At 51.7% G+C, this 13,370-nt stretch overlaps 2 protein-coding genes across 2 annotated transcripts; both read left to right on the top strand.

Annotated features, from left to right (window-relative positions):
• The first annotated feature begins 5,488 nt into the window (after positions 1-5,488).
• Positions 5,489-7,819, top strand: LOC104838589 (hemoglobin subunit pi). Its single transcript, XM_010578397.1, has 3 exons — positions 5,489-5,697; positions 6,752-6,956; positions 7,542-7,819. Exons 1-3 carry the CDS (start codon positions 5,603-5,605, stop codon positions 7,668-7,670), a joined length of 429 nt encoding a protein of 142 aa, XP_010576699.1. The 5' UTR covers positions 5,489-5,602; the 3' UTR covers positions 7,671-7,819.
• A 2,423-nt stretch (positions 7,820-10,242) lies between these two features.
• On the top strand, positions 10,243-10,994 carry LOC104838588 (hemoglobin subunit alpha-D). The gene is made up of 3 exons (XM_010578396.1): positions 10,243-10,397; positions 10,518-10,722; positions 10,819-10,994. Exons 1-3 carry the CDS (start codon positions 10,306-10,308, stop codon positions 10,945-10,947), a joined length of 426 nt encoding a protein of 141 aa, XP_010576698.1. The 5' UTR covers positions 10,243-10,305; the 3' UTR covers positions 10,948-10,994.
• Positions 10,995-13,370: the final 2,376 nt, after the last annotated feature.

Here is a 13,370-nt window from a genome sequence, read left to right as displayed (position 1 = left end):
CCCCGCCCAGCGCCCCCAGTACAGCACAGTGCCCCCAGTTCAGACCAGCACCTCACACGCACAGCTCCCCAGCACTCCCCTCAGTCAGCCCAGTGCCCCCAGTTCAGACCAGCACCTCACACGCACAGCTCCCCAGCACTCCCCTCAGTCAGCCCAGCGTCCCCAGTCCAGACTAGTACTCTCCATGGGCACCACTCCCCATTCCACGGACTACCAGATTATTCCAGTGCCTCATGTGCCTACAGCCAGCGCCTTCCAGCTCAGCCCAGCGCCCCCAGTACAGCCCAGTGCCCCCAGTTCAGCCCCGCACCCAGGCCTCCGGCCACGGCTCCAGCCCTGGAGCCTTCGTGCAGGGGCTGCCGGAGGCCTGTGCTGCCTATTGCCATTTCTTCCCGTTGGCCTCTTTGGGTCATCTGTAGCCTTTCAGCCAGTTGGGTCATTAACATCTCCAGAACTTTGCTAAAAGCGGGTGGCAAACAGCAGCGAGGGCTCATCGCTCCCTGGCGGGTTAGCCGTTACGGGATGCCCGCGGGAGGCAGGCTACGCAAGTCAGAGCCCTTGGCTCCCCGACATCGCAGAAAGGCTCCCTTGATCCCGTTTCTCACGTTCATCGCATGATCTCGGGGCGCTTTACAGCACTGGTACAACCTGCCTTGTGCTTCTGTAAATTTACTCCTGCCTCTAGATTAGCAAGGGTAATGTTACTTCCCCTGGCAGCTGTCTTGGTGCCTTCATCTTATTTTGTGTTTAACCGATGTCAGAAATTATCAGCAATTATATTAGAGGATATCCTGGGTTTTGCATGCAAATTCTTCTGTATTTGATTGCATTATTTAGATATTTGAACACTCTGAGATATCCCCACTCTGGATTTTGCTCTGCAATTCCCCCCAGGGACATGGGGCAGAGGTGGGTGGCTGAAGAGGGAGATGAGCACACGCAGCGCGGGTGTAATCTGCAGGGCCATTCTCCACAAGGCCAGCGATAACAATTGAAGCAAGAGAAGGTGTCGCTGAGGGGAGTGAGTTGTCTAAGGGTGATTAAAGAGCAGTCGTATTATCACAGCAGAGCATTCCTCATGCACCAGTGCTGGGCAGCTACGTTAAAATTTCCCAGTATGTCTGCTTCAAAGCATAATTTTACTTTCTTAAATAATAAATTACAGACATATTTTGTCATTTCCAGCTCTTGGAGGCTGTACTTTAGTTAAAGGAAAACATTGCAAGTCCTTTGAGCACTGGTAGGAAATTACAGAATAAAGCCAGGATTTAGATTCCACTTTTAAAATTTCCAAAACTTAATACGCCCCAAATTTTTCAGAGTTAGAGCAGATGTACGTGCCACCTTATCCACAGGTATTCCCCTTGAGGGGGAAGCAGTCCCCGTGGAGAATACAGGCCCATGGGAAAAGTTATCCCTGATCTCACAGCAGTGCCATTCAATCAGTCACTGGATTTACAGTCAGGGCTCACAGAAATTATAATCCCACTTTTGTATCGAGCAAACAGGCCTGTCACTCACTTCTGCCATTTAAAATGAGAAACTGTGGCAGCCTGCTTTTGGAACAGGATTCAAAAATACCTACATTAATATTAAAAATCACCTTTGGTGACATTTCACAGCTTCATGACAAAGATGCATCATCTGCCCAAGGGTGGATATTCTGCTATGGTCTATGAACCATAATTAAGAGAAGCAGCGGCAAGAAAGGAAGCAGGTCTGGTGGAGTTTCCCAGAGGACATAGCTTCAGTATCGGTCCTGTGACAGAGGAACACCAGCAATCATGTTCTCCAACTCCTTGCGTTGCTGAGGACAGGACCTCCACGTCTCACTACCCTGTGGGCAGCTGAAGCACTGGGATGGAAGAACTTGGCTGAGAGGTCCATACAAGGACAGAGATGGTCACTCTCCATGTCACGTTGTGGGACGTGGCCAAGGATCGCACTTCTCCCACCAGGCACGTTGCTGAGGAGTTCCTGCAACTGTCCTCAGCACATCCCTGATCCTGGGCAAGTGATGAGCTCCTTCTAGCAAACCACTGTCATCTTTTGGCTTCTCTGGCTTTTGTGATAGTGCAAGAGTAACTCTCAGAAAATGAATTCAAATTCCATAAAGATTTCAGCCATGACAAACCCTCCTGTGCGGGCATCACCCTGATCATCATGTCTACACAGACCTTAATCCTACAGTCATGGAGAATCAATATTCAGGTTAAACAGGCAGCAAAATAGGAAGGAGTCCTGGTGGTCTCTGCCTTATCCCTGGGTATTTCTGGGTCACAGTTGCTTCCCTTATGTGTTGATTGAGCAACCTCTGATTAAAAGCACTCTCACTGCAGAGAGCTTGGAGCACAGCCATGCAGCAGGCAATGTAAGAGGCAGCACTTTGGGGAGGAGACTAAAACATTATATGAATGTATATTTAACAACAGCATCTTTATTTTCAAAGTAATTATTCTATGGGAAAACTGCAGGGTTTTGAAATGCCTGTTAGCAAGGGATGATGAATACAGCCTCCCTTGGTACCTCCATCCATTCAAGCTGTTGTCCTGGTTTCAGCTGGGATAGAGTGAATTTTCTTTCTAGTAGCTGGTATAGTGTTATGTTTTGGATTCAGTGTGAGAAGAATGTTGGTAACGCACCGATGTTTTCAGTTGTTGCTAAGTAGTGTTTCTACTAAGTCAAGGATTTTTCAGCTTCTCATGCCCAGCCAGCAAGAAGGCTGGAGGGGCACAAGGAGTTGGGAGGGCACACAGCCAGGGCAGCTGACCCAAACTGGCCAAAGGGGTATTCCATACCATGTGACATCATGCCCAGTATATAAGCTGGGGGGAGTTGGCCGGGGTGTGGATCGCTGCTCAGGAACTAACTGGGCATCAGTCAGCGAGTGGTGAGCAATTGCATTGTGCATCACTTGCTTTGTATATTCCAATTCTTTTATTGTTATTATTATTATTGTCATTTTATTATTATGATTATTATTTTCTTCCTTTCTGTCCTATTAAACTGTCTTTATCTCAACCCATGTGTTTTACTTTTTTTTCCCAATTCTCTCCCCCATCCCACTGGGTGGGGGGGAGTGAGCAAGCAGCTGCGTGGTGCTTAGCTGCTGGCTGGGGTTAAACAACAACAGCTGTATAAACGGAATATCGTGTTGCCCTGTGCCCTGACTGAAGGACTGCTGCCCATGCCATCAGAGGCACTTTTAATTGGAGACTGCGCTGCACCGCATCTGTGTAGCCAGAGTTAGCTCCAGGTTTTCAGTGGACTTCTATGACATTTATCAAAGGGAGGATATACAAAGAGCACTCTGATAATACTCCTTATGGTAAAGTGATTGTCCTCACTGGGTCTCAGGTGAGTCCCCTCTTGTATTGCCTGTTAAAATGAGGTACAGAGAGAAGCAAATTACCCAGCCACCCAGCCAGTGGGCCAGAGGGCTGAGGGAGCTGTGGTGTTGAACACAATCTTAAATTAAATCCCAGATAAGGTGTTGGCCTCCACAGAGGGGATGATAATACAAGATCATTGAACCCAGCCAGGCTTGCAGACCAAGAAGCATCAAGTGCTTTGTGCCTGCCCTTTGGGAAAGCCCAAGGTTTCTCCTGCTTCAACTGACACATCACACGTAGAGAGGCTTAAATTCAGAGCCCAGTGCAAAGCACAATGGGTAGGTCAGAGCCTTTTTGCAAGTGCCGCTGCAGCCACCAGGACATTGGGGACACCAGAGGATACAACAGACGCTGTATGACCCCATCCCTACTGCTTCTCTGTCACCACTGGTTCATTCCCACCTGACCCCAGGCTGTAGCAGCAGAGCCACAGCCCCAGGAGAGTGGGGTCTATTTGTAGTGAATGTATCAACTCCTATGGGCTATAGAGTCTCCCCAGAGAGGATCCCCATGTGAAGGCACTGAAGAAACCCCCACCATAAGCACAGCACACATGGGAACCTAGCTCCATGCCAAACCCAACACCTGCTGGCAGTCAGGTTCCCCTGCCCGCCAGCATGGCACAGCTGCACCATGGCTCCCAAGAGAGCCTCCAAGTTTGCTGCATGCTCCTGTGTGACATTTAGTAGGCTTGGGTGGTGTGATTGCACTGGCATAGCTACTTTGGCACAGATAACTGTATGCTGGACATGCTCCAATGCATGCATGACCCAAGTATCATTAGAGCCCTAGAAGGGCTTTCCTCTTAGCAGGACAACCATGTCTGGGGAGCATCCTCTGTAGCAGTTGGTAGCATTGCTGTGAAACGCAGACATGTCTTGCTGAGGAATCTGGCTTATACATATCAACCTTCTCAGCACAAGTGCGCAAGGCTATTTGGGCAGAGAACACTATCTGACCTCTCTGACTGTACCAGCCACCTTTCCATGCAGGGCTGCCAGCACTCAGTGGTGTGTACAGCTGCTGTAATTTATCAGGGTGGCAGAGAGATTTACCTCTGCTTCATGTGCTGGCAGGATATTCATTCCCTGAGGTTCAGCAGCAACCATCTCCAGTAGGGTATTTATTTGACACTTTGCCCACTTATCTGTGATTACAGACTTGTGCTGGTCTTCCCTTTGCTTGTTTGGTCCTTCACCCATCAAGTGTGTCCATGCCCGAAGCTACGAGCCATCTGTCGTGGGACCAGGGTTTCCTGTGCGTGTCCAGCATGTAGCACAGCACACGCCAGCACTGGCTGTGGTGCTGAGGGCTATTTTACAGTACGAGGGATAATTAACAGTAAGATCACACAGCTAGAAGTCAAAGACATGCAGTATGAGGCATTTAGTGATAAAAATGTCTGACTGGGCTTTCTCACACACACATGCTTTATTCTAGGACCCTACTCAATTTCATAAGCTCCCTCTCCCTGTATCCATAGGAATCATTACTACTGCTGCTGTTATAAGCAACATCAATTGCAGAGTGCGTCCCTAACTCTTTGCAAGAGGCTGGCAAAGTGAAGTCCTGGCAGTGCTGAAGCAAATGGCAAAATCTCCACTGATTCCCACAAAATCAGAGTCGCACTCTCCCTCTGAACTATACTGCACATCTCCCAGCCTGTCCCTCACACTACTTAGGAATCATTTTATATGAAATATTGGGCCACGTGGCAGCCACATATACTGGAAGTGTATGATATGACACAGAAAGGCCCAGTCTTGTGTTCGCATCTGTAAAGCAAGGCAGAAAATGCAGATTTTTCTCCAAGCTCCTTAGTATGCTTGAAGTCCGTACGCTCCTCAGGTTAAAGTTGTGTCCTAATGCTCCATCGCTGGAATTTTCCAGCTTTATCTCTCTATTCGTGTATCAATATATGTCCAGACAATTTCTCCGGGCCACACGGCTGTTATGTTAAGAAGCAAGAAGCTGATAACGCCAGAAAGCAAGGAGGCCAGTGTGCTGACCCTTGCCGAAATAGGCATTGCTTCACGGGGAGATAAGAGTCTCCCACCTCCATGGGTGGCCACTGGAGTGACCAATGAGCGTGGACAGGCGCCAAGGTCCGCTCTCCCCTTCCTCTTTATAACCAGGGCTGTCAGAGCGATGAGTCCAAACCTGCTCTGAGCGTTCACTGCAAGGAGCCAGAGCCTGCACCCTCCTGCACAATGACGCTGACTCAAGCTGAGAAGGCCGCCGTGGTCGCCATCTGGGCAAAGGTGGCTACCCAAGCTGATGCCATTGGGGCAGAATCACTGGAGAGGTAAGTCCCTCAGAACCCTTCTGAAGAAGGTGCCTCCTCTGGCTTTGCTGTTAGGATGCATCTCATGTAAAAGTTGCATGAGTGAGAGCACACTGGGACTGGTGAGAGCTGATGGGTGACCTCTGTGTTGTTTGGCATGTAATTTTCTGGAATTATATCTGTGCTACTAAATGCTAATAGATGGCTTCACAATCTTACAGCAAAACATAATTTTCTAAGCAATTCTAATGGTTTATTTCCCATTATAGCAATTCAGAAGAATTCATAGCCAGGAGCCCTGGTGAGGAATTCAAAGTCATTCATACTCAGTGTCCTGAAATAGGGTTATCACTGTTAGGAAATGAACTCAAAGTGGTTTATTGTACAAGTGATACAATTTCTCTTGCAATTTCTAGGCGCTAAGAAAATAGCTGTCCACTAAATTCACTGGGTACTCATGTTTCATTATTCCAGTTTATAAGTAACAGGAAACAAGACAGGTGGACCCCCTGCATGAAGTATAGCACAGTAATTCAAAGTTCATACAAATTAAGCAAGCTGGCACAAAAGGGATAATAGTCTGGAAATTGTTCAGAAATTATTATGTTATTCGAAGTTATTTAAATGTTATTTACAGCTCAATATAAAGTATTGTGATAGTCCTTCCAGGACTCTGAGTACCACTCATAGATTCTGGTTTGTTCAGCTTGTATTAGTTTGAAGGTCCTGCAAGCTGGCTTACAATGTTATATAGGAAATGTAGTGACACTTTGGGGCTATTATTTATTTAAAAACAAACAAACAAAAAATACATTAAGTTTAAAATTATTTTTAGCATTTCATTCTTCTCTAGTACATACAGGTTAGCCCACTGTCTAATCTGCACATACTGCAGAAAAGGTTTAAGAGCAGAAGGACCTTCCTGATGCAAGCTTCAAGCTCCCGAAGCTCTGTTAAAACCGCTGAAGGAGTGCACTCCTGTAGCTGGCAGCTTTACGTGGTGCTTGCTCTGAGGTTTTACCATCTCAGGCATACCATTTCCACTGCTGAATCTCATTCTCATGTTCTCCTCCAGGCTTTTCTCCAGCTACCCCCAGACGAAAACCTACTTCCCTCACTTTGATCTCAGCCAAGGCTCAGTTCAACTTCGTGGTCATGGCTCTAAGGTCATGAATGCCATCGGGGAAGCTGTGAAGCACGTTGATGACATTAGAGGCGCTTTGGCTAAACTCAGTGAGCTGCATGCTTACATCCTCAGGGTGGACCCAGTGAACTTCAAGGTGAGTGAGCAGAGAGACTTTTCAGGGATGAAAACTGCCATCACAGAATTAGAGACCACAGATCATTCTGGCTAATGGCAGCTTGATCCCTGACTGCACTGCACAGCCTTGTCAGCTCATGTCGCTGCTTGTTCCCCACCTGATTTTTAACCTGAGGTAGACTGGATTTTTTAATGAAAGATCTTGTCTAGCTGAAGCAAAGAACTACTCAGGGGGCTCCTATAGTTTGTTAGACAGACTCGAGTCTATGCTGCCTTTGTTGTAATTTATGAATCTCCCTCACACGTTAGGTTATATCACCTGTCTTGAACAAAGTCTTAGTAATTTCTACACATTTCCACTTTGTTGCATTTCCCATTGGTGAGGAAGGAAGGGACATTTGGAAGAGGGAGTGGGATCAAACACTGCCTTTTGCCCTATACCAAAGGCAACTCTGCTTCTTCACACACAGCATCAGGCAGCAGTGCTGCTGATGGGGACACGTAGTTGTCATCCCAGAGCACGCTGGGACTAAGGTCCATTGCAGACCCCTAGACTGGCATCTGTTACTGATCATGGTGGATTTCATCCTGTTTTCCCTTACAGCTGCTTTCCCACTGTATCCTGTGTTCCGTGGCTGCCCGCTATCCCAGTGACTTCACCCCAGAAGTTCATGCTGCGTGGGACAAGTTCCTGTCCAGTATTTCCTCTGTTCTGACTGAGAAGTACAGATAAATGGCCTCCACAGAGGGTGAGGGATGCACATCCATGGTGCACCCCAGCTGCCAGGCTCTGGGGTATTCACCCCTTCCTATGCAGTCCTCTCAAATCCCCTATGCAGGGGCTCGGTCATCTGCAAAACCCAATAAATAATTCAAATGTGAGCTATGGTCTCTGTGCTTTCATCTCCTTGTGTTCCACCTCCATCTTACTGTTCAGGCAGGGGTGTTCTGAAATGTCTATACTATATGGAGGGCAAAATAGTAAGCTGTGTAAATTCATGTACTAACTCATGTACTAATGAATTCATGTACTAATTCACGTGCTAAGGTGTGTAAATTAAGTGGGAATAACGTAACATAATATTCAATGGGAATAAGACAACATTGAGCAGAAGCCCAGAACAGGCTAGAGCCCTGTGACTGCTACTGCTCACCAAAGGCATATCCACCAAAGACTGTTTCCAGGCTGACCAGGAAACAGTCTTTTGCCCTGCTAGGATATTGAATGGACCCAGGCTTTTTGTTTGGCCTACCCAAAACCCATCACAGCCTGTTGTGAACAAACCTGCATTGCCATGTGTTGTGATGTGCCCAGAGTGATGCTGGGCATTGTCTTCCCATGCTCTTCTCCATGTGGTATGGACAAGGTATCTGATGCGCTTCATGAACACCTTGGGCTATCGCACTTGCTAGAGAGGTTTGGTAAAGGGACCATCCCCTCAGCTTAACATCTCTTATTTTTATATGGGAAACTTCACATGCATTTGGAATTTGGGAATACTAGTGGCCACTGGAGATCAGCATTGATGGCATCTGGGGGACCACAAATTCCCAGGGTTTCTCTGGAAAGCAACAACAAGGAAGGGTACAGAATTGATGGTCACCCTGGGGGGAGCGCAGGGATCCTCCATAGGTACCTGTTGTGGGTTAACCCCAGTGGGCAGCTAAGCACTACACAGTCGCTCACTCACTTCTCCCCCCTCAGTGGGATGCAGGGAAAGGGAAAGGAAGAATAAAAGCAAGAAAAATTGGGGCTCAAGATCAAACAAACAAACAAACAGAAATAATTGTTTAATAAGTGAAGGATAAGTGGAAGAAGAGGGAAGAAAAAATAAAACAGGTGATGCACAGGCAATCACTCACCACCTCCCATGGGTAGACAGATGCCCAGCCAGTTTCTGAGCAAAAAAGATGGGTAACCCCCCCTAAAACTCCCTAACCCCCACACCCCCCTTTTCCCTGTTATTGCTGAGCATGGCATTATATGGTACGAAATACCTCTGGTTGTTTGGGGTCACCCACCCAGTTGTGTCCCCTCCCAGCATATCACACACCCCAGAATCTATTCCCTGGGGTGGCAGAGTGAGAAGCAGAGATGGCCTTGATGCTGTGCAAATGCTGCTCAGCAAAAGCCAGAATATCATTGTGTTATCAGGGCTGATTTGGTCAAAAATCTAAAACACAGCACCATGTGAGCTGTCATGAAGAAAATTATTTCGCAGGTTACATTCACTACACATGCCTGTCTCAGAGGACTTTTGGCATGAAAAGGCAGGTCTTAAAGGCAAAGTCTTAAGCACACTCTGATCGACAACCTGAACTGGCACTGCAAGCTGTGGTCCTCATCTCATTTACAAAATTTAGGGACTGTGTTTGGGCAAGGGGGAGAGAGACGTTGCAGAAGCTCTGAAGCCACCAAATTGCTCTAAACATGTCACCCAGTGTACCACAGTGGTTTTTAAAACATTCTACATCTGTGAGTCTCAGGTAACCTGAATGTTGAAATCCACAGCTTAGATGGTAGGTCAGCATCTGGTGTGTCCCTAACCCCAAATTTGTACCAGTGACTTTGTACAGAGGCTGAGCAAAGGATGTGACAGTCACCAACCACGATATGCCCTGCGGGATGTCCCAGCATTTACAGGGAGAGGCAGGAGCACACACTGGGGTGGGAAGAAGGGAAGAAGCCCAGGCCGGACAAGCATCACAGGACAGACTTTGGGAAGACCATGCGCCCAAAAAGGAGACTCTTCCCTGCTCAGGTTTCTCCGGGCTGCTGGAGACACGGTGTTTCTCACGGCAGATCCCCAGCACAACCCGGGAGAGCTTGTCCATGGCTCTGGCTCGGAGGCCCAGGGGCTCTTCGGACAGAGAGGGGCCAGACGCGCCGGAGGCTGGAGGACATGAGGGGCCAAGGACACATGTGGGACCCACCCTGACCCCCACAGAGCCAGGGAGGACCCTGGCCCAGCCGGGGGGAACGGTGGATGCCAGCAGGAGGCTTGAGGACGTGCCAGCTGGTGAGGCCAAGGCTGTGGCACCCACGGGACATGCCTGTGGCTGCTCTTGACCATGGGGCAGCCCAGCCAGGTGCTGCCCCTGGCCCCCAGCCTGCTGTGGGGCTGGTGCAGTGAGGCAGGGCAGACGGGCTCCCTCAGGGCCTCCCCAGGGCTGGGGCCCCCCAGGCAGTCGGGGCCCCCCAGGGCAGCGCCGCAGCCGCTCCCTGGGCCTGGTGCTGTGGGGCCGCGGCCCCCCCGCCCCTCGGCACTGATAAGATAAGGCCAGGGCGGAGGTGCTGGCCGCTATAAGAAGGCATCCCCGTGGGCACTGCTGCCACCGAGACCTGTCTGCCACTGCCAGCTGCCACCATGCTGACCGCCGATGACAAGAAGCTGATCCAGGCCATCTGGGATAAGGTGCAAGGCCACCAGGAGGACTTCGGAGCCGAGGCCCTGCAGAGGTGCAGGATGGGCCCAGGGACCCCACGGGCGAGGGGGGCGAGCGGGTGGGAGCCCCACGTGGGGCCAGTGGGGGGGGGTCCAGCTGGGGGTCAGCGGCACTGACTGTCCCGCTCCGGCAGGATGTTCATCACCTACCCCCCGACCAAGACCTACTTCCCCCACTTCGACCTGAGCCCCGGCTCCGACCAGATCCGCGGCCATGGCAAGAAGGTGGTGAACGCCTTGGGCAATGCCGTCAAGAGCATGGACAACCTCAGCCAGGCCCTGTCCGAGCTCAGCAACCTTCACGCCTACAACCTGCGTGTCGACCCCGTCAACTTCAAGGCAAGCGGGGGACGGGGGACGGGGAACAGGGGACGGGGACCAGGCTGGGGTGATGGGGGCCGTAGCAGCGGTGCTGAGCCCTGTTTTGTCTTGCAGCTGCTGTCGCAGTGCTTCCAGGTGGTGCTGGCTGTGCACCTGGGCAAAGAGTACACCCCCGAGGTGCACTCTGCCTTCGACAAGTTCCTGTCAGCTGTGGCTGCCGTGCTGGCTGAGAAGTACAGATGAGCTACTGTCCACACCTGTGTGCCATCAATAAAGACACTTTTGCTGCAGCACCATGTCTGTCTGTGCTGGGGCCGGGGTGGGCTGGATTGTTGCGGTGGGCCCACCGGAGGGAGGGAGGGAGGGAGGGAGCGAGCGAGCTGCCGGTGAGGCTGGCCATGGTACAGGAAGGCAGCACTGGCCATGGGCTCCCTGGGTGCCTCCCCAGGGTCCTGCCTGCTTCCACCCTGCTCCAGCTTGGGATGCGGCTGATGCTGGTAGCCGGACCCAGGGAACGGAGCTCAGCCTGTCACTTTGCCGTGCCTGCATCCCTTTGGGGAGTGGGGTGGGGAAGGATGTGCTGAGCCAAATGTGTTTTTTGCATCCCCTTGAAGGATTCTCCGGTAGGGTAGGATGAATCCCTCCTAGCTCCATCTATCACAATGGCTGTTGAGGACTTTGTTGGGGATGCTGTGGGAGCTAAGTGTTTGCATGAGCTCCAAAAGCAATCAGGCAAGTTCATGGAGTGAAAAAATCCACTGCAGACCATTAAGCACAAACACTGTCCTTGGGCTCAAGCCTCTGATCCACAAATCCCCATGACTGCCAGGGAAGTACGCCCACACCTGCCCTGAGTGTCTGCTCTTCCCCTGGCACCTCGCCAGGGTGGGAGTGGAGCGGGCAGAGCTGCAGTCCAGCACAGGGCCACTGGTTTCAGGGTTTTGGAGCCTGAATTAAGAAAAAATCATTGTCTTTAGATCATAGGTGATGGGTTATAAGATATTAAACTAGCCCTGGGTTTGCTCTGCACTGTGACACCAGAGTGAGGAGATGAGCATTCATCAGGGATGGGAGATGCTGCATCAGGAGAGCGGTACCTGCGGTGGCCAAGTGCAGGCAGCAGCTGGACGCTGGGCATGTGGGGACCCTGCCTGCACAGAAACACAAGGCTGGGAGTCCCTGGGCCACACCGGCCCCTGCTCCTGCAAGTGCACTCATGAACCCACAGTGCTTTTCCTCCATCCTCAGACACATGCCAGTCTACGCCCCAGTGTCTTCACGTGCATTTGCACCCATTTATTCTTGTGCCATCAGTTTGAAGGGCTCTTCCGCCTTTACAGTTTGCTCCCCTGATGCATGCACAGGCAACAGACACACCACCCTGCCGCTGTTTCCCTGGGCTCCGCTTCCCAGAAGATCAGCCCCCCCGTCCTCCCCTCCTTCCCTGCTCTGAAATGGTGCCAGCTCGAGCTAATCTCCCCCAAACACAAATGATAAGAACCATCGGCTGTGGAGGAAACACGGGTGTGAACTGTTCCCTGCCTGCCTGCGCCAGCTCTCAAACCTACTGGAAGCACCCTCCTCATCTTCTTCACCACCTTCATCTTCCTTGCCCTTCTTGACTTCCTCACCTTCATCATTTAGGGCACACGGGGCTCGCCACGGGCAGCTGTGGCCCCGCGTGCCTTCCTTCCCTGGCTGTGAGCTCCTGCTGCTGCAGGCCAGTGCCTGCGGCAGTGCCCAGCACTGATCCCTGTGGCTCTGCAAGTGTTGCCCCTTCCCAGAAGTCAGGGTCACCCAGTTCCCCCGCAGCACTGGGACCAGCACAGCATGTGCACAGGAGAGAGGGCTGGGGCAGGGGAGCTCCAGGGTCTGTATGCAAAAGGATGTGACCGCAGTTTGGGGAACAGGGCGCGGTGAAGAGGGCACACACTTTGGGGTACAATGGTTTGGGGTTGCACTGAGGGAACGAGAGCAGTAGGTGCAGTGGGGCTGGGTGGATGAGTGGCTGCGTGTATAGGGGCTGCATTGGATGGCAGGGTGTCTATAGGGGCAGCGTGTGTGTGTAGGGATGATGTGTGCACAGGGGCTGTGTTGGATAGTGTGTGCACACTTGTGTGTGCAAGGATGGTGTATGTGTAGGGGTCGTGTTAGATGGCGGTGCGCGTAGAGGCAGCGCGGGTACGGGGACAGTTCATGTCTGTGCGCGGAGGCTGTGCTGGAGGGGTCAGTCTGTACGTGCAGGTGCCTGCGGGGCCGCGCGTGGGTCTCGGGGGCGCTGGGCCGGCTCAGTCTGTGGGGCACAGGCTCCCACCACGCTATTGGAGTCACAAGCCCCACGCTGCTGTCCCCACCAGCCTGCCAGAACACAGCCAGGCTGTGCCAGAGCTGCCTGTGCCAAGGAACCTCGGCCGGTTCTGAGCCCTGAACCCAGCCTGCACCGGGAGGGGACAGGCACGGACCCCTCCGCCTCTGCCGGTGCGGACCCCCACTCAACCCATGCCAGCACAGACCCTCAGCCTGAGCCTCAGCCTAAGCCTAAGCCTAACCCTGCAGTCAGCCCGCGCCGGAGGGGACGGACCACCGGGCCGCTGCGAGCCCCAACCCTAATCCCGACCCAAAACCCAGCTGGTGCCGGGGGGGGCAGAGACCCCCCCCAGCCCGGC

This window comes from Haliaeetus leucocephalus, unplaced genomic scaffold (genome assembly GCF_000737465.1).
Source record: "Haliaeetus leucocephalus isolate CR32 unplaced genomic scaffold, Haliaeetus_leucocephalus-4.0 Scaffold636, whole genome shotgun sequence".
Taxonomy (NCBI): domain Eukaryota; kingdom Metazoa; phylum Chordata; class Aves; order Accipitriformes; family Accipitridae; genus Haliaeetus; species Haliaeetus leucocephalus.
This window is presented reverse-complemented; position numbering and strand designations above follow the sequence as displayed.

Excerpts from the sequence above, each read along its gene's own strand:
- LOC104838588 (XM_010578396.1), top strand. The coding sequence starts at position 10,306 with ATGCTGACCGCCGATGACAAGAAGCTGATCCAGGCCATCTGGGATAAG. Across the intron at positions 10,398-10,517 it reads GGAGCCGAGGCCCTGCAGAG|GATGTTCATCACCTACCCCC; the intron begins GTGCAGGATGGG and ends CCGCTCCGGCAG. Across the intron at positions 10,723-10,818 it reads TCGACCCCGTCAACTTCAAG|CTGCTGTCGCAGTGCTTCCA; the intron begins GCAAGCGGGGGA and ends TTTGTCTTGCAG.
- LOC104838589 (XM_010578397.1), top strand. The coding sequence starts at position 5,603 with ATGACGCTGACTCAAGCTGAGAAGGCCGCCGTGGTCGCCATCTGGGCA. Across the intron at positions 5,698-6,751 it reads GGGGCAGAATCACTGGAGAG|GCTTTTCTCCAGCTACCCCC; the intron begins GTAAGTCCCTCA and ends GTTCTCCTCCAG. Across the intron at positions 6,957-7,541 it reads TGGACCCAGTGAACTTCAAG|CTGCTTTCCCACTGTATCCT; the intron begins GTGAGTGAGCAG and ends TTTCCCTTACAG.